Source organism: Papio anubis, chromosome 7 (assembly GCF_008728515.1).
Source record: "Papio anubis isolate 15944 chromosome 7, Panubis1.0, whole genome shotgun sequence".
Classification (NCBI taxonomy): Eukaryota; Metazoa; Chordata; class Mammalia; order Primates; family Cercopithecidae; genus Papio; species Papio anubis.
Window position 1 is genome coordinate 55,614,306 of NC_044982.1, and position 22,845 is coordinate 55,637,150.

At 41.0% G+C, this 22,845-nt stretch overlaps 1 protein-coding gene across 23 annotated transcripts in view; it reads left to right on the forward strand.

Annotated features, from left to right (window-relative positions):
- NIN (ninein) overlaps positions 1-22,845 on the forward strand; it is a 109,034-nt gene that overhangs the window by 11,991 nt on the left and 74,198 nt on the right. For 10 of the 23 annotated variants that reach the window (XR_001904784.3, XM_009211523.4, XM_009211520.4 and 7 more), the window contains 2 exons: positions 11,519-11,600; positions 22,033-22,122. Coding sequence is in view for 19 of the 23 variants with exons in the window: in XM_009211523.4 (XP_009209787.2) it covers positions 11,519-11,600; positions 22,033-22,122 (172 nt within the window). In the remaining 4 variants the exon portion in view is untranslated. Of the gene's footprint in view, positions 1-11,518; positions 11,601-12,122; positions 12,148-22,032; positions 22,123-22,845 lie in introns of all 23 variants that reach the window. The other 13 variants (XR_649716.4, XM_021941209.2, XM_009211526.4 and 10 more) reach the window with 2 other exon arrangements.

Consider the following 22,845-nt stretch of genomic DNA (forward strand, 5'->3'; position numbering starts at 1 on the left):
TTTGTCTTTTAAATCTTAATGAATATAATTTTTAAATCAAATACAACTTCCAAGTTTCCTCTATGGGACTTAGGCTGAATTATCTTAATGAATATAATTTTTAAATCAAATACAAATCCACCTTACCTCTATTGGACTTGGGCTAAATTACTCCTTTTTTTCTTGAAAAAGAAGTACGATGAAAAGCATTGTCTCGCTCAACCAGGAATACAAACATTGTGTATTTATTTTTACATTTTACAACCCATCTTCAAGAACTTGGTTTTTTTTAAGGCCTAATGTTTAACAGTTGTTAATGAAAGTCTCACTCTTAAATCAACTTGCCATTTCTATGTTTTTTACTGATAGGTCATTTCCCTCCAAATTATGTTTCAATTCATTTGTCTTGCTTTATAGCTTGAAACCATATTCACCTGAGCAAGGTGGTTACTGTACAGGTGTTTAAAATGCTTAAAGCTTGTGGATTCCTGATTTGAAGGAAAAGGGATATTGCCAATATGTGTTTACCACTAGATTATGAAAAGAGTTCCATCATATCTCTGTCATCAGTTAAGCACCTGTCAGCTAGGTGCGGCCTCATCCCAAGGGGCTCCTCAAGACACTGAAAAACTTACAATCTAGTCGGGTAATATATATGACAAATGAGTAGCATGGGGAGCAAATACTACGAAAATCTAAGGGAACCATGAACCAAGTTTTATCCAAGCAATCATATTAGTTGTAGATGCTTAAATGAAGTGTTTCTGCATACCTCTCTATCTCCTTTATTAGAAATCAGGACATGAAGCTAATTTGCCTTGGTTTTGTTGAAATATTTAGTTATATCCAGTGTTTTTCTTTGTTTTTTTTTGTTTGTTTGTTTTTTGTTTTTTTTTTTTATAGACAGTCTCGCTGTCACCCAGGCCACCCAGGCCACCGTGCAGTGGCGCAATCTTGGCTCACTGCCAGCTCCGCCTCCCGGGTTCATGTCATTCTCCTGCCTCAGCCTCCCGAATAGCTGGGACTACAGGCAACTGCCACCACACCCGGCTAATATTTTTAGTAGAGATGGGGTTTCACCGTGTTAGCCAGGATGGTCTCGATCTCCTAACCTCGTGATCCGCCCGTCTCGGCCTCCCAAAGTGCTGGGATTACAGGCATGAGCCACCGCGCCTGGCCATATCCAGTTTTAAAAATGCATTCTTGGCCAGGCACGGTGACTCACGCCTGTAATCCTAGCACTTTGGAAGGCTGAGGCGGGTGGATTGCCTGAGCTCAGGAGTTCGAGAGCAGCCTGGGCAACACAGTGAAGCCCCGTCTCTACTAAAAATACAAAAAATTAGCCGGCGTGGCAGTGGGCGCCGGTAATCCCAGCTACTTGGGAGGCTGAGACAGGAGAATCGCTTGCTTGGGAGGCGAAGGTTGCAGTGAGCCGAGATGGCGCCATTATTCTCCAGCCTGGCGACAGAGCGAGACTCCGTTTCAAAAAAAACATTCTTTCCTTACACAATATACCAACTTTGAGACAAAACAGCCCCCTGAAGTTCTGAAGAGTTTCATTGCTATATTCTTAAAATGAATTTGGATGCTGAAATACGCTATGTCCCTGGCACACTTGAAAGTGAGAATAAGCCTCCAGGCAGCAGAAATCACCATTGGTTTCTAGAGTACCATAGATATATCGACTTTGGTAATCAAAGATGTGTTGAAATTTTTAGTATTAAAATTTAATAGCTGTACAAATATATATAACTCAATTCTCTTACATTTCTGAAAGGGTTTGAAGTTCTTTGATAAATTTCTTGATTAATTTCAGGTGGTGGATTTGTTTCCAACTCGAAAGCTTTTTAAGATTTCTTTTTCTTATATACATTTTAATCATTTGAAGTGTAAATCGAAAATGGAGAAGAACTTTCTTGTAGTGCTTATTTGGACTTGTTCTCTGTATGCAAAATTACATTCAATATTAACTGCCATTAGTTTGTAATAGTGGTCCTGCTGATGGGGTTGTCATTATATAACTCAAACAAAAGTCAGACTGGTTGTCTCTGACTTGTGGAAGGGAGGCTAGGGAGACTTAAACCCGTGGAGGGAAATGGCCTATGCTGTGGGAGAGAAAAGATAGCTAGGAGGAGGTTTTTTGCATATGTAGACTTGGATCTAATCTCTAACTTTGAACTCCTAAGGGTCTGTGGTTTCCCATTTATAGACAAGAAGACCTGATTAGGAGACTGCTCAACTTGCTTTGACTCTGTATTAATGCTTTCTCATCAAACTCATTGCAGCATTAAGTGTGTGTTTGTGTATAGTACGTCGCTGTGTCTGTCAGAGATGTTTAGTGTGACAGAGATCAAAAGGGAGAACTGTTGGGAAGGCCTGGACTCAGAACGGCAGGAACAAGTGCTAAATGACCATTCTCTTCTACCGACCTGGTTTCAGAATGTCTTATTTCTACAATTAGGGACGCTCATTAGATTTCATCATTATTTCATGGATACTTTTATGAGTAGCTTCCTGTCTGGACAGACGGGACTTAAAGTTCTTCAGTGTCTGCCTCAGATTTTAGACCTCAGAGTTCATCTGTCTGACAGAGAAACCTTGGCTTTTCCAAGGTCAGATGACTCATTTGAGTCAGTACCAGGATAGGATCCTAGATTTCCCAGCCCCTGCATTTGAATATGTATCTCCACAATTTCCTCAAACTCCAAATTTGCAAAAGTGAATCTCCATTCCTTCACCCTGCTCCCCAAACACTACCAACACCACATGCAGATAGTATACAGTTAGAGCACAGGCTTTGAAGTCAGCCCTGGATTCAGGTTCCCCTTCTTGTCACATTTTCTTTCCCTTTAACTTTTAAGCTCTGGGGTACATGTGCAGGATGTGCAGGTTTGTTACATAGGTAAATGTGTGCCATGGTGGTTTGCTGCACAGATCAACCCATCGCCCACGTATTAAGGCTGGCATCCATTAGCAGTTTTTCCTGATGCTCTCCCTCCCCCACACCTCACAGGTCCAGTGTGTGCTGTTCCCCGCCTGCCCCCCGACCCCTACCAATTAGTCCCTGTGTTTTCATTGTTCACCTCCCGCTTATTAGTGAGAATATGCGGTGTTTGGTTTTCTGTTCCTGCTTTAGTTTGCTGAGGATAACGGCTCCCAGCTCCATCCATGTCTTGCAAAGGACATGATTTTGTGCGTTTTTGTTTTGTTTTGTTTTTTTGACATGGAGTCTTGCCCTGTCGCCCCAGACTGTAGTGCAATAGTGCGATCTCAGCTCACTGCAGCCTCTACCTCCTGGGTTCAAGCGATTCTGCTTCATCCTCCTGAGTAGCTGGGATTACAGGTGCGTGCCACCACGCCCAGCTAATTTTTTGTGTCTTTAGTAGAGATGGGCTTTCTCCATGTTGGCCAGGCTGGTCTCGAACTCCTCGTGATCCGCCCACCTTGGCTTCCCAAAGTGCTGGGATTACAGGCCTCAGCCACTATGCCAGGCCGATTTTGTCTCTTTTTGTGGCTGCATAGTATTCCATGGTATATATGTACCATATTTTCTTTATCCAGTCTATCACTGATGGGCATTTGGGTTGATTCAATGTCTTTACTGCTGTGAATAGTGCTGCAATGAACATATGCATGCATATATCTTTATAATATAATGACTTATATTCCTTTGGATATATACTTAGTAATGGGATTCCTGGGTCTAATGGTATTCCTGCCTCTAGATCTTTGAGGAATCACCACACTATCTTCCATAATGGTTGAACTAATTTACGCTCCCACCAGCAACATAAAAGTGTTCCTTTTTCTCCACAACCTCACCAGCATCTATTGTTTCTGGACTATTTATTGATTGCCATTCTGACTGGTGTAAGATGGCATCTCATTGCATTTCTCTAATGATAGTGATGTTGAGTTTTTTTTCATGTTTGTTGGCTGTGTGAATGTCTACATTTGAGAAGTGCCTGTTCATGTCCTTTGCCCACTTTTTAATGGGGTTGTTTGTTTTTTTCTTGTAAATGTGTTTAAGTTCTTTGTAAACTCTGGATATTAGACTTTTGTCAGATGGATAGATTACAAAAATTTTCTCCCATTCTGTAGGTTGTCTGTTCACTCTGATGATAGATTATTTCGCTATGCAGAAGCTCTTTAGTTTAATTAGATCTCATTTGTCAATTTTTGCTTAGTTGCAATTGCTTTTGGCGTTTTTGTCATGAAATCTTTGCCCATGCCTATGTCCTGAATGGTGTTGCCTAGATTTTCTTCTAGGGTTTTTATAGTTTTGGGTTTTACATTTAAATCTTTAATCTACCTTGAGTTAATTTTTGTATAACATGTAAGGAAGGGGTCCAGTTTCAATTTTTTGCATATAGCTAGCCAGTTCTCCTAGCACCATTTGTTAAATAGGGAATCATTTCCCCACTGCTTTTTTTGTCAGGTTTGTCAAAAATCAGATGGTTGTAGGTGTGCAGTCTTATTTCTGAGTTTTCTATTCTGTTCCATTGGTCTATGTGTCTGTTTTTCTATCAGAACCATGCTGTTTTGGTTACTGAAACTTCGTAGTACAGTTTGAAGTGGGTAGCATGATGCCTCCAGGTTTGTTCTTTTTGCTTAGGATTGTCTTGGCTATTTGGCTCTTGCCACTTTTTAACCATATGAACATGTTATCTTAAATACTCTGAGCCTCAGTTTTTTCATCAGTATAATGGGAAGACTATTTCCCTTACAAGAATGTGATGAAGGTGGACTGAGATTTGTGTGTATCAAAGGCTTATCATAGAGCCAAGGACACAGTTAACTTGCTGTATCTGGCTGTGTGCTCCTTTCTCCTACCCTCTACACACCTAGAATGACTCTTTGATAAATAGTGACTCCCTAGTAATGATTTACCGGGAAACATGGTTAGAGTGAAAAGTAGATTTGCTAGAAGTTCCTCTTGCATGGTGGTGGTTTGAATTCATTTCCATCTGTAAATAGGATTCCTTGGATCAGTCTTGGAGTACAGCTTCATATAGTTGCTTTAGGTTTTATAAACCTACCTTTTAAAATAGCTTTTGCCTCTCTCTACATTATCTGCAGTAAATGAATATTAAGTTATAATATTACAATTTAATAAATGAATATTAAATACAGTAATATTAAGTTAACAATTCAAGTTACAATAACCTGAATACTTGATTTAGAATAAAATAGAAGGGTATCTTTCATTACGAAACTGCCTCTTTTTTAGTCTATGTCATTTCTCTTTGCATAATACTGTAAGCACTTTCCTGTGCATTGACTTCTGATAAGTCCATATTTCTGTAGCCATTTCAATTAACACAATGTTTTGAATCTTCTTTCATTAATTTCTCTTTATATTAGTAAAGACAAACCTACTAAGTTTGTATTAGTTACATAGACCTTTGTCTCGTTTCATAAACTCACCTGGTTTAGAGCTAGCTTGAGTTCTCCCACCTGGGGTCTATTTCCAGTAGTGCCTGCACACATGAGGAAACTGCATTTGATCTCCACGATTGCACGAGATGGGTTTATGCAACATTAGTTTCCTTGTTCCACTTCCTGTTACAGGGTTTGTGTGTGTGTATGGTTTGAAGTTGTTTCTTGTGTGATGCTTAAGTTCTTTTTTTAAAAAAAGCAAACTGCATTTCTAAAAAAAGCATTCCTGTGAAATGTGGAGAGGAAAAGTGATGAGGTAAATTTCTCCCAAGAGGTGGTGACACATGACAGAAAATATCAGACTTGACCGGTCTTCCTCTTAATTTAGTTTAAATGTCATGTGTGGTTTTCATCAGTCGTGTAGTTTCCCCATTGCTGCAAACTGCCCTTTGAGGCATACAAGGTAGAGGAATGCTTGCAAAATGAATGGCAGCAATTATTATTCAAATGAAGAGGTACCAACCAGTGTATACACAACTTGGAAACTTGTTACCTTGTGAGACTTAATTGTATTGTATATGTGTGAAGATTTCTAATTTTTAACAAAATACAGTAGTAAAGCTGCCTTGGAGGAGAAAAATGGTACTTAAAACTTTGCAGTTACTGAACGTAGTTAGCCCACCGGTGGGGGGTGTTCATCAACATTTCGGTTCTGGGTTGTGCCCTAAGGGGCTTTTCCACCACATCAGTGTTCATGAGCATCGATGGAAAATAGCAGTAGCCTCCTCCACAAGAGAACTATCTCTTTGAAAGATGAGGCATTTACTGCTATTTAAATCCAAGGGCCCAGTGTCTACACTTGCAAGAAGGAAAATAAAGATCAATGCAAGACTTAAGCTGCTCTAATGGTTTGGACCAGCTGCTGTGTGGTGTGTGAATTTTCGGACTTTTTGTTGGGAAAAGAGGAATTCAACCAAGTAGATGTTATTGGGCTATGAAGAGCCTCTGAGTTAATAATCCTGTTTAATCTTTTGTAGAGCCCCTTTTCATCTAAAATGAGGCCGATTTACTACATCATAAGTAACTTTTGGAAACCTTTAATCTCTGTGAAGATTTTAGAGAATTCAAGCGTTGCAAAACTGTCCCTCTTTTCCTCCGTATTGGCCAAGTAGGACATGCTTGTTTATCAGAGGCCCCTACCAGCTTTTGTCTCTCTCAGGCATATACCAGCTTCTATCTTGTAGTTACTAATAAACCTTCCTCTCTTTTTCCCCATTCTACCCTTCCACTTTCTGGAATCTATGGGGTAACTGATAAACTCCTTGAGGGCAGAGGTTATATGTCTTCTTGATCATGTATCTCCTGATCCTGCCTTATACCTGGTGTGTGCTTTACACCTGGTGGCTTCGTGTGAAGTTGAGGATTTGACTTCCAGCAGCAAGGGATTTCCCTGAGGGGTCAGACCAAGAGGGAAGTGGGCCTGAGCCAGGCAGGCTTGCTGGGCTCTGATGAGTCCAGTCAGAGGCCTGGTGCATGCCTTCTCTACCTCTCACCTTTCAATTTTGAGGTAGGGTCTCTGCCTTGACTGTGTCACATGGATATGGTGAGATTCAAATGACAAAATGTCTAGGAAAGACTGAACCTATGATAATACTGTCATTCATCTAGCATTATCCATGACCCACATTCATAAAAAAAAAAAAACTTTTTTTTTTTTCAGAGACAGAGTCTCGCTCTTTCACCCAAGCTGGAGTGCAGTGGTGCTGTCTCAGCTCACTGCAATCTCCACCTCCTGGGTTTAAGCAATTCTCCTGCCTCAGCCTCCCGAGTAGCTGGGACTACAGGCACCTGCCACCACGCCCAGCTATTTTTTTTATTTTTTTATTTTTTTTAGTAGAGATAGAATTTCACCGTGTTGCTAAGGCTGGTCTCAAACTCCTGAGCTCAGGCAACCTGCCCACTTCAGCCTCCCAAAGTGCTGGGATTACAGGTGTGAATCACCGCAAAAGCCCATAAAATTGTTTAATAGCTGGATCTTTTACCCCATTTAATGGTAGACCAAAAACAAAAAAGGTTGACCACTGGGGATTCAAAATTTTAGTTTTATCATATACAAGAGTGTACTAAACACAATTAGATTGTTCATGATCATTTCAAATCTCCTGACCCATGAGTTTTTCTTCTGTGTTATAAGAGTAATACCCTCAAGGCTGGGCGCGTTGGCTCACGCCTGTAATCCCAACACTGTGGGAGGCCGTGGCGGGTGGGTCATCTGAGGTCAGGAGTTCGAGACCAGCCTGGACAACATGGTGAAACCCTGTCTCTAGTGAAAATACAAAAAATTAGCCAGGTGTGGTGGCGGGCACCTGTAATCCCAGCTACTCCGGAGGCTGAGGCAGGAGAATTGCTTGAACCCAGGAGGTGGAGGTTGCAGTGAGCCAAGATTGCGCCACTACACTCCAGCCTGGGCGACAGAGCCAGACTCCATCTGAAAAAAAAAAAAGTAATAGCTTCAGGATTCACTTAATGAATCCTTGCCTCAACACTAAGCATGGATACATGTCCCAACACCAAACAACCCCAGCCTATTAAGTTTTTGAATGCACATGTTGTCTTTTTTTATAGTTTATGTAGTTTTTAATAGAGTTTTAAAAATATGTTTGTCAAGTATAAGACGTATTATACTTTATTTTTGTTTGAAGGAGGATAATGTCTTTCTTCAATCTCAATATGTCAATAATTGCTTCTTTTTGTTTTTTATGTTTTGAGATGGAGTCTTGCTATGTTATCAGGCTGGTCTCAAACTCCTGGCCTCAAGCAGTTCTCCGATTTCAGCCTCCCAAGTAGCTGGGATGACAGGTGCACGCCACAATACCTGGCTAATATGTTAATAATTACTCCTTGTACTTTTAGCTTGGAGTGACCCTGTCTTTTATTTGCTGCTTCCAATCTAGTGAGTTGGGAAGCAGGATTATGCAGTTTATAATAATCAGGTAGAGTAGGAATGTAGAAATACTGAGCTGGTCCTGTGGCATTTTCTACGGGAAGAGTGCCTGGGCTTTATGGCACCTCCCTCAGCTTTTGACCCCCTGTGTTTCTTTCCTGGTTGTCTGCTGTACTCTAGATAGGTGAGGCTGTGAAATAAACTCCACATAAATGAAGCTTTTACTGTCTCAAAAGCTTGTGTATTTGTCATACCATATTTAAGGTGTACTTAGGCCTCATGTAAAGCTGGAAGTGTATTAGAATCAATTCCAGATTATAGATGTCTTTGTCATTTGTCAGGGAAAGTAAAATTGAGGTACATGGACTACTGAGTGACCTTCGAACAATGAGTTGAACTATGTCAGGACCAAATTCAGGAAGGTTATTTCCAACGGCCTCCATCAAAACTTACACCTTTAGAAGACCCAGGGAGACCCACAGAGTCAAGTTTAAAGGATCTGAAATCCTCCAAACACCTTCCTTCTGAAAGAGAAACTTCTTTATGTTCAACTTGTAACTCTAGCAAGGAGAGACTTACATTTCATTCAGTCCCCTCCATTAATATCCTTAAAAGAGAGAAGAAACCTAGAGTTACAGGTCCCTCAATATAGCAAACTGGATCAGTTTCTCTGATGCTGGGCAACTCCACAGATCCCGGAGGAGAAGGCAGGCCCTCGGACCTCCCTGCTGCCGCCCCGACAACTCACCCTTGTCTATCTCGGTCTCTCTCATAGCCATTAGCTTTGCCTGAAAATATGACCTTGATTCTTTTTTTTTTTCTTTTTTTTCTTTTGAGATAGAGTTTTGCTCTTGTCACCCAGACTGGAGTGCAGTGGCTCGACCTCGGCTCACAGCAACCTACGCCTCCTGAGTTCAAGCGATTCTCCTGCCTCAGCCTCACAAGTAGCTGAGATTACAGGTGTGCGCCACCATGCCCAGCTAATTTTTGTATTTTTAGTGGAGACAGGGTTTCACCATGTTGGCCAGGCGGGTCTCAAACTCCTGGCCTCAAGTGATCCACCTGTCTTGGCCTCCCAAAATGCTGGGATTACAGGCGTGAGCCACTGTGCCTGGCCATGGCCCTGATTCTTTATAAAAGTGATGGGAAGAGACAGTCACCCTTATTACTATACCTATTGGTACTATTAACTACCACTTGCTGGGTATCTTACAGTCCCAGGACATTCTTGATACTTTACCCAATTCTCATTTTATCTTCCTAACACAGGGAGGCAGTATTATAAATACCATAAAATGAGTGCAGTGCTCTTAGCAGCTGCCTGGACTCTCTGTGACATTTCCTGAGACTGTGAGCATCGTGGCACAGGAACTTGTCACTCTCATTCACTACGGTGTCACCAGGGCCAAGTACAGTGCCTGGCATAGAGCAGCTGCTCAATAAATATTTATTGAATGAATAATAAATATCAGTTGTTAGATGTCCCCAGTTTTCCAGACAGACAAACTAGAGCTTGGAGAGGCTTTGTAACGTCGCCAATTCACATCAGGCAGTGAAGGAAGAGCTAGGGTTAGAGCCTGGACCCACCTGGCTGTAGAGCCTTTGTGTGTCCTCCTAACCCTGCTTCTGGCTGCTCTGAGAAGAATGAATGATTCTGTGGAAATTCATAGATGCCTGTCAAGTGGCCCTGAGTGCCAGAGCTCTTGAGTGCGTGATGTTTGTGAACTGGCTGATTGGGAAGCTGGCCTTGCCCATGTTAACTGGAGCCTATTTTTGACTCTGGGACAGTAGCAGGACCTGACCTCCCCTCCATCCCCCAGGCTGTTTGAATGTGAAACCTAATTAATGTAGCCTGCCTTTCCGCAATCTTTTACCCTTTCAAGGATTGTACCTCCCTGGATCTTTAGCAGGTGCCTGGTTTTCCTTGACAGGCTTCTGCTCTGGCTCCTTAGGTTATGTAGATTTTTTAAGTCTGTATAAAGGTAACTATGTGAGGTGATGTATATTTTAATTAGCTTGAATGTGGTAATTATTTCACATTGTATACATATATCATGCCATCAAGTTGTACACCTTAAATATATGCAATATAATCTAATGATTTCAGTAATTCCAATCAATCAAAACTAACATAGTAGAGAAATCACATATATTTTGGGGAGAATGTGGTAAATTGCAAGCAGATACAATTTCATGACATATAAATCTCAATGGATTCCTCTCTTGTTTTGATTTGCACAGATAAGACATGATATGATTTTTTGTCCACTGTTTCAATAACTAATGAAATTTGCTGCTTTTGTAAATTTGATTTGGAAGTTTATCTGTCACCTATATTAAACCTCTGGGCAGTGTTTTGTCATGACATCCAAAGAGACCCATCCCGTAACAGTACAAATTACAAATTTACCAATTTTGCATTTACATGGGGGTTCTGTGTCAATAGGTGCCACATTATCAAACTAGAATTGTGATGAGAAGACCCAAGGTGAGATTACATACATTTAAGTTATAGAATATCCTTGGCCATAAAGAAAATGCTTTTACCTTTTCAACAAAGTCATATCCTAGTTCTGACTATTTACTTAAATAAAACTCAGGTTCTTTCCAACTTCAATCAAGATAACTCTATTTTTTAAGAATTCAGGGAAATACTTCTTAAGATTCTGTTATCCTTTGTGCATCTGCTATTGATTTTTGCTTATTTATGGAGTCATAGGGGTCTTGGGAAATAAATATTATATACCTTCCCCCAAGGAAGACTCTATTCAAGTCATCCTCAAAAGACAGCTTACTCCCTTCTAGAATATCTCAAGATATGGCAGCGTCTTTGGGACACCATTACATTGGATCGTTTGCTTGGGAAGGCTTTTCTAATGTCTAGCCTAACATCTTTCTCTTCTGGTCTTGTTCAGAAAAATAAAAGGAACTAAGAGTTTAAAATATATATTTTTCTGAGTTTATAAAGAGGATTTTGCTATATAGCTTTTTTCCTTGGGGGTGAATAAATATTGATATGAGTGTTTATGGCACCAGGTGTCAAAATGATCAGCCTATTTTCCCTTCTGTCTTTAGAGAAATGAAAAAGGCAACAAATTGGGTTCTGACTCATTTCAAGGCTGTCAGGATGGGAAGAAAACAGTTCTGGTACCTTGTAGATAGGTTTGCATGCTTAGAGCTGTGGAAATTACTTTAAATCTATTTTTATTTTTTTAGGTACATTTTGACCAATTTAAAGAAGCATTAATACTCATCTTGTCCAGAACTCTATCAAATGAAGAACACTTTCAAGAACCAGGTAAGGGCACTCACTCTTCTTCTCTGCATTCCCCTTTAAAAGTTATCCAGGGAAGAATCTGGGGACCTTGAAGCATGTCTATGAAGGATTGGGGACATCTGCCTTTCACAGATTGAGCAGTTATTTTCAGTGACTTCTCTTCAATATTATCAAAAGCTTTGCAGCTGTTGAACACTAAAATGAGACTTCTCTACTACAGCAGCATAGTATTATGGAGAAAATAATTGGATTGTTTCTAGGCAATATGTCAGATGGTGTGGCAATAACTCATTCTTGGAATGAGTAGAGTGAAGCTGAATGGTAACTGCTTTCATCCTTATTTCCTTTTACGTGGAAGGATATGATTTGGGGAAATTTTTTCCCGAAGGTAGAAGAGTGGCCAGTGTAGAGATAATTTTACTTAGTCATAGTGAGTGGATAATGCTCTGCTATAGACATTATCATATTACATTATAATTATCTGTCTCCTCCTCTCAAGTGATAATTCCTTGAGGACCATGCTGTTCATTTTTGTATTTCCAGTGCCTAGAAGAATGCTTATCATGTAGTAAGTATTCAATGAACGTTTCAAAATAAAAGACTTAGTATTGTATTTCACTGATTTTCTCTAAGCACCATAGGTTGTAAGACACATTGTTATTTCCTGTATCTCTAAAACCAAAAATTGTAGCCAATTGTAATGTAAAATGACATTAATTGTAAATTTTCATTTCAGAGTTTCTGGTGTGTGTGGCGGGGGGTGTCTTCAAATCAATGAAATATGATAGATGTATAAAGGGGAGTCTAAACACTGTGGAAATTTGTATTACAGTACAGTCTGGTTTTATCAAATTAGTGGTTGCCGCGGTTGGGATAGGAGTTGACTACAAAGGGGCATGAAGGAATCTGGGGGACAATGAAACTTTTATATCTTGTAGTTACAGGATTGTGTGAGTTTTTCCAACCCAGAGACTTGTGCAATAAAAGGATTAAATTTACTCTGTGTACATTATGCCTCAATAAACCCTACTTTAAAAAAGAGAACATCAAAAATATGTTCAGTTTTGAAACTGAGGCTAAATCATTAACATTTTGTCAGTACAAGGAGTCATTCAGTGTGACCTATTTAGGTGAGGCACAGATGGAAACTCATTTCTCACCCTTGCTGGGTGATCTAGTTCTTCATCCTGCCCTCTGAAGTGCTCTAGATTTGTGTTGTGTGGATGGACCCTACCTTTAGCAGTGTTTTAGATTCTGAATTGAGTCTCCCCCTTTTTCGGTAATGGTGACACCCCTAGCAATGTTATTCTTAACTCTGACCCTTGATAGAGCTCTTTAGAAGCCCCCAGTGAGCCTGAGGGAGGTTATTGCATTCTTGAAATTTTCCAGACAAACATTGGCGTTTCCACAGGTGACCACTGCTGGAACATGGACTTTTGTTTTTTCATGTGGTCTCATTTTATTAGTGTTTTCACTTTTTTAAGGTTGTCTGTCATGTTGATAACAATGGTGCAACATCTAGGGGGCCTGAGACATCTGGGGGGCCTGAATAGAGCTATGGTGATATCACCACCAGGGTAGATATTAGCTAACATGAGCATAGGTCATATAAGCATAAATTCAGGATTCTGTGTGCTGATAATGTGCTTTTATGTGGATTTGGAACCAACCGTCCTGCTGCTAATTCACATGATCCTCCTGCTGCCATTTCTTCAAAACCCATACTGTCACTGTCACCTGCCAGAAACTTATCATAATAAATATACAGATTTATAGTGACTACAGATGTGAAGAGTCCTCACCCAGAGTTGTACATTGCTGGGACCCAAGCAGTAGGATAGGCTAGACCAAGCTTGTCCAACCCACGGCCCATGGGCTGCATGTGGCCCGGGACAGTTTTGAATGCAGCCCAACACAAATTCGTAAACTTTCTTAAAACATTATACATTTATGCATGGACCTTTATTTTTTTTTCTAGCTCATCAGCTATCGTTAGTGTTAGTGTATTTTATGTGTGGCCTAAGACAATTATTCTTCCAGTGTGCCCAGGGAAGCCAAAAGATTGGACATCCTTGAGCTAGACAATGGCTGGTTGAGCTTGGTCACAGCCAGGAAGTAAAATTGATAAATCTAGCTCCAGATGGTGGTTTCATAGTTATGTGTCTGCCTCACTGCTATGCAGGCAAAGATCATAATTTGGACAAGTCTTCCAGGACGACACATGGAAGGGATTTTTCTAGTTTTGCTGTGTGCTCCATCCTTTGAGTAGGCAGTAAGTCTTCGTCTCAAAACCGCCCCACGTCAGTGTAATGCAGCGGAAAAGTACTTATTGATAGCATTTCTTGTAGCATTTATGACTTCCCTAACATTTGTCTTGGCAGGATAAAATCTAGGATTGAGCCTGCGCTTTGAGACATGAGTCAGCTTTTCCTCCCACATTCCCTGCTTTGTTCCTGAGCATCTCTGCTTTTTCTGTCTTTTGCCAATTTCTCCTTGGCCCCTCCAGTTGTTCGTGGGGATCATGCAATTCTTTCCACTCAGACATTCTTCCACCCACTCTAAAATGTGACTCTTAGCCAGGCATGGTGGCTCACGCCTCTAATCCCAGCACTTTAGGAAGCCGAGGCGGGCAGATCACTTGAGGTCAGAAGTTCGAGACCAGCCTGGCCAACATGATGAAACCCCATCTCTACTGAAAATACAAAAAATTAGCCAGGTGTGGTGGCAGGCACCTGTAGTACCAGCTACTCAGAAGGCTGATGCAGGAGAATTGCGTGAACCCAGGAGGCAGAGGTTGCAGTGAACCAAAATCACACCTCTGCACTTCATCCTGGGTGACAGAGTTAGAATCCATCTCAAAAAAAAAAAAAAAAAAAGTGACTCTACCCTGCTGCAGGCAGACTGGTTTGGCTGGGCAGAGACAGAGGAAGTAGGGTCGGGATTCGAATGCAGTACATCAAGAGGCCACCTTCATTTACCTCTCCCTCTCCCTTTATGGAAGTAACTGTCCCTTAAATCATAGATCATGCCATGTTTAGGGCTGGAGAGAACCCTGCCATTTCATCCATGAGTAAATAGAGGCCCAAAGAGGTACGTAGCTTAATTGAAGACTTACAGCTAGTGGCGAGGAGGGCGCTTACGCTGTATCACCAAGGGATGTGATTCAAGGAGGCTTTAGGTTGAGGATTTTAGCTTTCAGATGGGTGAACCAGTCCTCAGTCAGTGCAGCCTGGCCAAAAGGGTCTGACAAGTGGCCAGAGGCAGCAAGGAGGAATGCACAAAAAGCAAGTTTCACCTGATCGTTAGGGACAGGGATGCCCGTGTCCTCTGCATTATTTGGCTGGTCATGCTTAGCTCATCTTAGAAGCAACCAGGTCTGTGTTTTTGTTTTTCTATCGCCCAGGCTGGAGTGCAGTGGTGTGATCTTGGCTTACTGTAACCTCCGCCTCCCGGGCTCAAGCAATTCTGTGCCTCAGCCTCCTGGGTAGCTGGGATTACAAGCACCCACCACGACGCCCGGCTAATTTTTTTGTATTTTTAGTAGAAATGGGGTTTCACCATTTTGGCCATGCTAGTCTTGAACTCCTGACCTTGTGATCCACCCGCCTCGGGCTCCCAAAGTGCTGGGATTACAGGTGTGAGTCACTGCACTCGAGCAGGTCTGTGTTATTTTTGTCTTGCCTTTTTGAAATCAATGGAGATGGTAGTCTTTGAGATAAAAGGTTGCCTTTACACTATAGAAGGAGACTTAAAATAATAGGGGGGCCATAGTGCACAGCCTTGGAAACCAAGAGGGTCATGAATTGATATTTTATAACACCAAAGCTTTTTATAAATATCAGATATTGTACCAGATTATAATATAGAAAAGTCAGCTTGATTTAATAGAGCCACCCTTGAGTGAGGAGTTAGGAAATGCTGGTTCTGTCCCTCTAATCAGATGATCTTATATATCATGACCTTAGTGGTCTTTGGTCACCTCGTATGTGAAAGTGGTTGTGCTGAAAAAATACATAAAATCCCTTTCAGCTCCAAGATTTGATTGTGTCGCCTCCTAATATCTAAATGGCATTATCCATATCTGTGAAAAATGCTAGCCTTGTGTTTGTGTAAGATTTTACTTAACATTCATTGAAACTATAAAGTTCTTCTTCCTAAGGACAAGTGCATAGTATATCTCATGTTTTTATAGCCTCCTAATAAAAGGCAATTGTATATAAATTCTATGGAAACAAAGCTCCATGGGATTTGAGAGGAGATGAAATGAAGTTATTATTTCCATAGTCTTGGGCTCTGCCATTTGTAACTCCTCCGAGGTACAGTTTCTTTATTTTTAGAATCAGGAGATATGGACTAGATTATTTTCAGCGTCTTTTTAACTCAGATATTTATAATTCTAAGACTCTTAGAGTTTTTCCCCTAAAAAGCAATTTTTATAATAACAAAAACACAGTGAAAAATATTGAAATTCAAATAAAGGCAGAAAAATGGATTGGGATGTAGGGAGTCTTTTGTAAATTCCAAACTAATTAGCATTGCCAGTGGCATAATTCTCTCATATCTATGTGTACAATTTAATTTTTAAATTGTTTTTCTGGAATAGGAGAGGGGCAACAACTTAATTATTAGCTTTTTATTCAATTTGCCGTGGCTTTGGATTATAGGATTTTTGTAATGGAAATGCTGGCAGAAGCTCCAAGCTACATGGCATCAACATGCCAGCTGGATCCTGTCTCCAGAGATTTTGTCCTCGTTTGATGCATCTTGCATTAGATTTCTGTTCTTTAGTAGATGTTAGCATAATGCAGGAAGCCCTTTCTTCCTTGATGTGATTCATTGGAAACGTCTCTTTGTTTATTTGTGGGAAAAACTCAGGTTTGAAAAAGCCAACTCATTAAAAAATAGGACCAGGCATTGTTTTGGTGCAGATGATTGTTTTATTGTAACAGACCTTCCTAATTTCAAGGACTGCCACAATTGTAATTATTTTCTTTATATTTTGAAGAAGTGATACATACAGTTAACAGACATTTTTTCACTTACTCAGCAATTGTGCCTTGAATCAGGTCTTATGGCCTGTCACTGGGCTAGCTGTTGATTTCGGTGATTGAAGAGTTGTGTTTATAACTATGTTCAGAGGCCTTGGGGTAGGCTCTGAAGTCGGGCTGAAGTCCCTGATCTTAGGAGGTATTACACACAGATGGCCCAAAGGCTTGTTCTGTTGTCCTCTCTTGGTTAAGTAAGATAAGTAAGAACTTAGTCCCTGTTCTGTTGGCGTCAATGAAATGCTAACAGTGAGGACCAGAAGTTTTCTCCAAGAGTTAAAAGCAAAACAGGCTGGGCACGTTGGCTCACACCTATAATCCCAGCACTTTGAGAGGCTGAGATAGGTGGATCACCTGTGGTCAGGAGTTCGAAATCAGCCTGACCAACATGGTGAAACCCCGTGTCTACTAAAAATACAAAAATTAGCTGGACATGGTGGCAGGGGTATACAATCCCAGCTACTCGGGAGGCTGAGGCAAGAGAATCGCTTGAACCTGGAAGGCAGAGGTTGCAGTGAGCTGAGATGGCGCCACTGCACTCCAGCCTGGGTGACAGAGCGAGACTGTCTCAAAAAAAAAAAAAAAAAAAAGAAGACCAGGTGCAGTGGCTGACGCCTGTAATCCCAGCACTTTGGGAGGTCGAGGCGGGCGGATCACGAGGTCAGAAGTTCAAGACCAGCATGACCAACATGGTGAAACCCCATCTCTACTAAAGAATACAAAAATTAGCTGGGAGTGGTGGTGCACGCTTGTAATCCGAGCTACTCAGGAGGCTGAGGCAGGAGAATCGCTTGAACCCAGGAGGCGGAGGTTGCAGTGAGCCGAGATTGCACCAATGCACTCCAGCTTAGGAAACAAGAACAAAACTCCATTTCAAAAAAAAAAAGCAAACCATTACCACCACCAGTGCCAACAACAACAACAAAAGAGGATATTAGGATGTGTTTATAATCCTGAAATTGGAAACACCTATGCCTACTGATGTTTTGTAAAATGATAGAACCTTTGTAGGATTACATAAGATAATAGGCACCAAGAACTATAATAATGCTTTTGGCTAATCCATGCTACTCTCAGATTTTATGCTATGTATATAGTTATAGATGTACATAAAAATGTGTGTATAAGGTTAGTCATTTAAAATAGTGAAAAAATATATATGTCGGGCATCCCTAATCCAAAAATATGAAATGCTCCAAAATCCAAAACTTTTTAAGCACCAACGTGATACTCAAAAGAAATGCTCATTGGAGCATTTCAGATTTCAGAGTTTGAGATTTGGGATATTCAACTGATACACTTTAGATTTTCTAAAATCTGAAAAAGTCTGAAATCTGAAACACTTATTTCTGATCTCAAGCCTTTCAGATAGTGGATACTCAGCCTGTATAAAGCAAGTGAAGAAATTGGACAGTGTATTCATAGGCAAATCATGCTCTATCTATGTAATCAGTGACTAAGTAGCTATTAAACTGTGCTATGAAAGAATACTTATTTATGTGGTAAATTTACTAAGGGTAAAAGGCAACTTAAAAATATGTATATGTACAAGAAATGCTCATGTCATTTAAAATTAAATAGGACTGGTGAGAATTTTGATAATGAAACAGTTTACTTGGGAGTTGTGTCTGAGAGATGTGTGTGTGTGTGTGTGTGTGTGTGTGTGTGTGTGTGTGTGTGTGTGTAGTGTGGAGTTTCCAGGAGAGAGTAGTTGGGGAGGGAGGTGCTAATGCCCTTCCAAGCAGCTACCTTGGAAAGGGCTTAGTGTACACAGAAGTGTGGTGAGGCTGCTAACTGGTGATGGCCCTAGAGGCAGGGAGTGCACTGGGAAGCAAAAGGAATGGCAGATCATGTCAGAAAGCTTTTGCTGATGGCTTTTTAATGTTTAACCTTTCTTGGCCTCCTCTTCTCCCTTCCCATCCTTGAGACATTCCCCTCCCCACTCCCTTGTTTCCTCCACTCCAGCTCACCTCTCCCCTCCTCCTCCTCAGTCTCCTACTCCACCCTTTCCCTTCCTGGTGGTCCTCCCACATCTATATCTCTGGCTCCCCTTCCCTACCCCTCCATAGGCCTCTAGGTCCCTATTATCTCCTGTTTCCCTACCCACTTCTTTCTCTCTATTGGTCTCAGTCTCTCTCTCATTCTCTCTCCATATCTGTCTCCATTGGTCTCTGTCTGTATTTTTCTTGGTCTTAGTCTTGCCTTGGATTCTCTTCCCTTCTCTTATTTAGAATCAGGCGTGGGTTTGCGTTTTCACTGCGTAATCCCTGTGTGATGGTACATTCAGCAAAGGCAAGGAGGTGGGATGCAGAATGGGGCCGGGTGAGGCTCATTTGCTGCATGACTGCCTTTTCCCCAGAAAGCTTTTTGGGGATGCTATCCTTGATGTTTGCGCATGCTTCATTTTTTACCTTTCCTTTTCAAACGATTTCAGCACTCCTGTGAGCTCAGCAGCAATGTAACATGAACATGGGCCTCCTGTGCTGAGGTTCTTTGGATGGGGGTGGGTGTCTCCCAGGCTCGCTAAATGGGTCAGGAAGGGACTTAGAAAGCAAAGTCCTATGCGAGCAATTCCAAAATGAGAATACCAGCACCCTAAGGACAGGGTTTTCTTCTTCAACCTTGGAAATGGCCTCAGGTCATTTTGGGAACAGGGAATTTTTTTATTCCAAAAAAGTGATAAAATATCCATCATCTTATTCCTCAACAGGGACAACATAATGTTTTGCCTATGGCAGGTGTTTGGTAAATATGCTTATGCGTTAAACGAATCTGCCTAACACTGGGGAGCATCTTTGAAAAATCTCCTTTAACTTCCAGGAAGCAGCTATGGCTGCTTCATTCCAGGTCCTGAGCTTGTGTTTTTTGCAAAGAAAGCATTCAATTGGATATCTAGTGTTCAGGTTTTGCATAATGATTTTAGCTTCCCTTAGCTCCTCATTGCTTTGGCTTTGGCCGTTCATGCAGTGGTTTCAGGAGAGCTGAGCATTTTAAGCAGTGACCTGTATCACATCTGATGCAGATGTGGTGATCTGATGCAGTGGTCAGTTTTAGGGGAGAGCTTTAAAAAGTGTACTCTGTATTGCTTGAAACCTGGAGTAGGGGAGGCTGTGTTTCTCCCCTCCACACTGCTAGTGGGAAAGGAATTGGGCGAGGAATGAGGCGGCTGTTGGTTATTTCCCCTGGCTTCAGCTGGCTTATCTACTTAGAGTGGTCATTTTCCCTGACACCACATTTTAACTTTCTTTTTATTATGAGTGCAAGGCCTCTGGTCAAGCATCATACATGTGCATGGTGGTTTATCCTGATTTGGAAGGGGAACATTATCACAGCTCTGGAGTTTCTCTTCTCGGGACAGATGAGATGTGAGATAACAAATGTGGCATGTGAGCATCCCAATTGTCGTTTCCAAGGGCAGAAGGAATAGTATTTTCTTCATCTTTTTAACTCCTGGATCAGATGTTTTTCCTACGTGCTCTGTAGAGACCGTCACTCACTTCCACATTACTCCAGCAGAGGACTGAAACAAGGTTTCTCTGTTGTCCCCTGCTCATAACCAAACATTTGGTTTATGGAATAAAACCTAGACCATTAAACTAGGTCAGGTTGGACTGCCTCAAAGCCACCTTCTTCTGATTGGTGTGTCTCATAATAAGCTTTCCAGGGATGGGGTCTGAGACAGCTCTAGGCAAGCCAGGCTTGTCTGCTTTCCTTTGAAGCCCATTTTAATTTTTGTAGTGATGCCAAATAGGAGAAATGGAAAATGGGAAAGAAGGAAAAATGGCTCAGAATTTTGACAGTCCAGGGAGAATCATAAATATACTTTCAAGGAACTCAAACACTGAAACACTGAAAGCATGGCAGTCCTTTATACTTTGTTTTGGTAGCATTTCTTCTTGTTTTGTTTCTGTTTTTGAGATGGAGTCTTGCCCTGTTGCCCAGGCTGGAGTGCAGTGGCACAATCTCAGCTCACTGCAGCCTCTGCCTCCTAGGTTCAACCGATTCTCCTGCCTCAGCCTCCCAAATATCTGGGACTACAGGCACAAGCCACCACACCTGGCTAATTTTTGTATTTTTAGTAGAGTCGGAGTTTCGCCATACTGGCCAGGCATTTCATGTCCCTTCTTGGAGGTGGTGATTGGAGCAGTTACTCTCACCTGTGTTAAAGGAAGCTCTGTGATGTCGATAATTTCATTTCTTAATAAACCAAAAGCCTCCATGTTATCTGACATAGGTAAGATTGTTCCAGAATGACACCCTGAAAAATAAAGGTTCCATCTGGATGTGCTCATAAAGTAAGTAAACTTAGCCCCAGGGTTGCAGTTTTGGATCTCTTCCATTAGGCATGGTCAGAAAGGCTCAAGGCATTCTTTAACTTGAGTGGGTAAGCGTGTCTTAGAGTCCGCATGGTTCCGTGAACTGTTGCTTTTCAGTTCTAAATCTCTGGTTGAGATTGATAAGGAGAAACAGTGTTTTCAATGCTTAACCCAGGAAGGGCTAATAGGAGAAATGGAAAATGGGAAAGAACATTCATGGAACCATGAATGTTCTCTCTGGACATCCTTACCTTTGCCATCTCTGTTCCCTTCGTATCATGTTAAGTGCAGTGAGGTGGATGCTCTAAATGGGAGAGGGATGTGTGAGTGTGTCATTCTACGAGGTGACTATTTTTTAAATGGTGTGATTAATCCACTTCGTTATTGGTCACATGTGTGGTAATGAGAAACTTTAACCCATTTTTCTTTGTGTGTGCTAATGTCTTTATTCCAGAAAGGTTACACAGTTTAGTAGATATCTCTAGAAATTGACTTTATCATGTTTGTGTATTCTATGAAGGATATTAACTTAAAGTTTGCTCAAATTGGTTATTATATTAAATAAGATAATGAAATAAACGTTTTAATGCCTGGCAATGCAAAAATAAATGAGTAAATAAACCAAAACTCCACAGGGTCCCTGTTGGCTCACAATCTATTACCTTTTATTGCTTAGAAAAAGAGCTGTTTTGAATCCGCCACTGCATCTACACTATGCACTACATGGGGTAGTGAATAATAAACAACTAGGGGACCATTTCATCCACTGGTAGGTTTGGGATTAGATTACGATGGATTTTTAAAAGATAGTTGTGTTGTCCCACTGCCTTTTTTTTTTTTTTTTTTTTTTTTTTTTTTACCGCTGATGAAGTGCAGCATGCAGTAAGAGCTCCTTCACCACTTCCATCCCCAGGATATGACTTTGTTCTTACACTGGGAAAATACTGTGGTTCATTATCCAAGGTTCTAAGTGTTCCTTTTAATCTTTGCCAAACCCTATGGTCACTAATGGTGTATCTTGTTGTCTGCCACCAAAATTTAAGAATAGGTAATAAATTAAGGATGGTTCTGCATTGCCTCTTATCTGACTAGCATCTGTGGGTGTCAGCTGCCAACAAGTAGCTCGGGTGTCTGGGCCGCTCCTGAATGGTCACAAGCTGACACACTGTCTTCTGATAAAAGGTACCTTCAAATATGCATGCAATTTTCAGTATAAATTTTGTATGCTTAAACACTTCCTGTAAGAGAATCACTCGACCTAATAAAATGACTTGACTGGGACTTTTTAAAAGCTGGATATAAATATCACTGGAAATGATACGGCTAGCATAAATACTTCACTCTGAGCTTTGCTGAGCATTTTCAGGATGTGTCTGGCCACATTTGTGAAGTTAGTGAAATCTGAGCTTGTCCCAGCGGAAGGACATGGCGGGGAGGTGGTTAGTCAAAGAGGGTCGCCAGTCCTCCCTGGGAAACTGTAAAGTAATGGCTGAACCCCAACATGGTTTCAATGGTGGTAAAGGAACAGTCATTCTTTTAGTTCTTATCTAATCAACTATTGTCGTTTTTATAATATGTGTACATAATCTCATTTAAAAGTCTACATGTCTGAGTTCAGACATACCTTGCTAAGACTCATGTTCAAACAGAATACATATCTGTTCTCGAGAGAGTATGTCTGTGTGGACAATCAGACAACAGAAATCAAAGCATTGCCATCTTTTGTACTTTAATGAAACATTTTATTCTAATGCTGTACAAGGTCCTAAAAAATCTATATCCGAGATAGCATTTGAATAGAGTGAAGTATTTATTTTATTGCTTTAAAGCTCCAATTGTGGAAAAAGCTTAGCTTGTAGTTGTGGCGGTGGAGGTGGTGGTGGTGGTGGTGGTGGTGGTGATCCA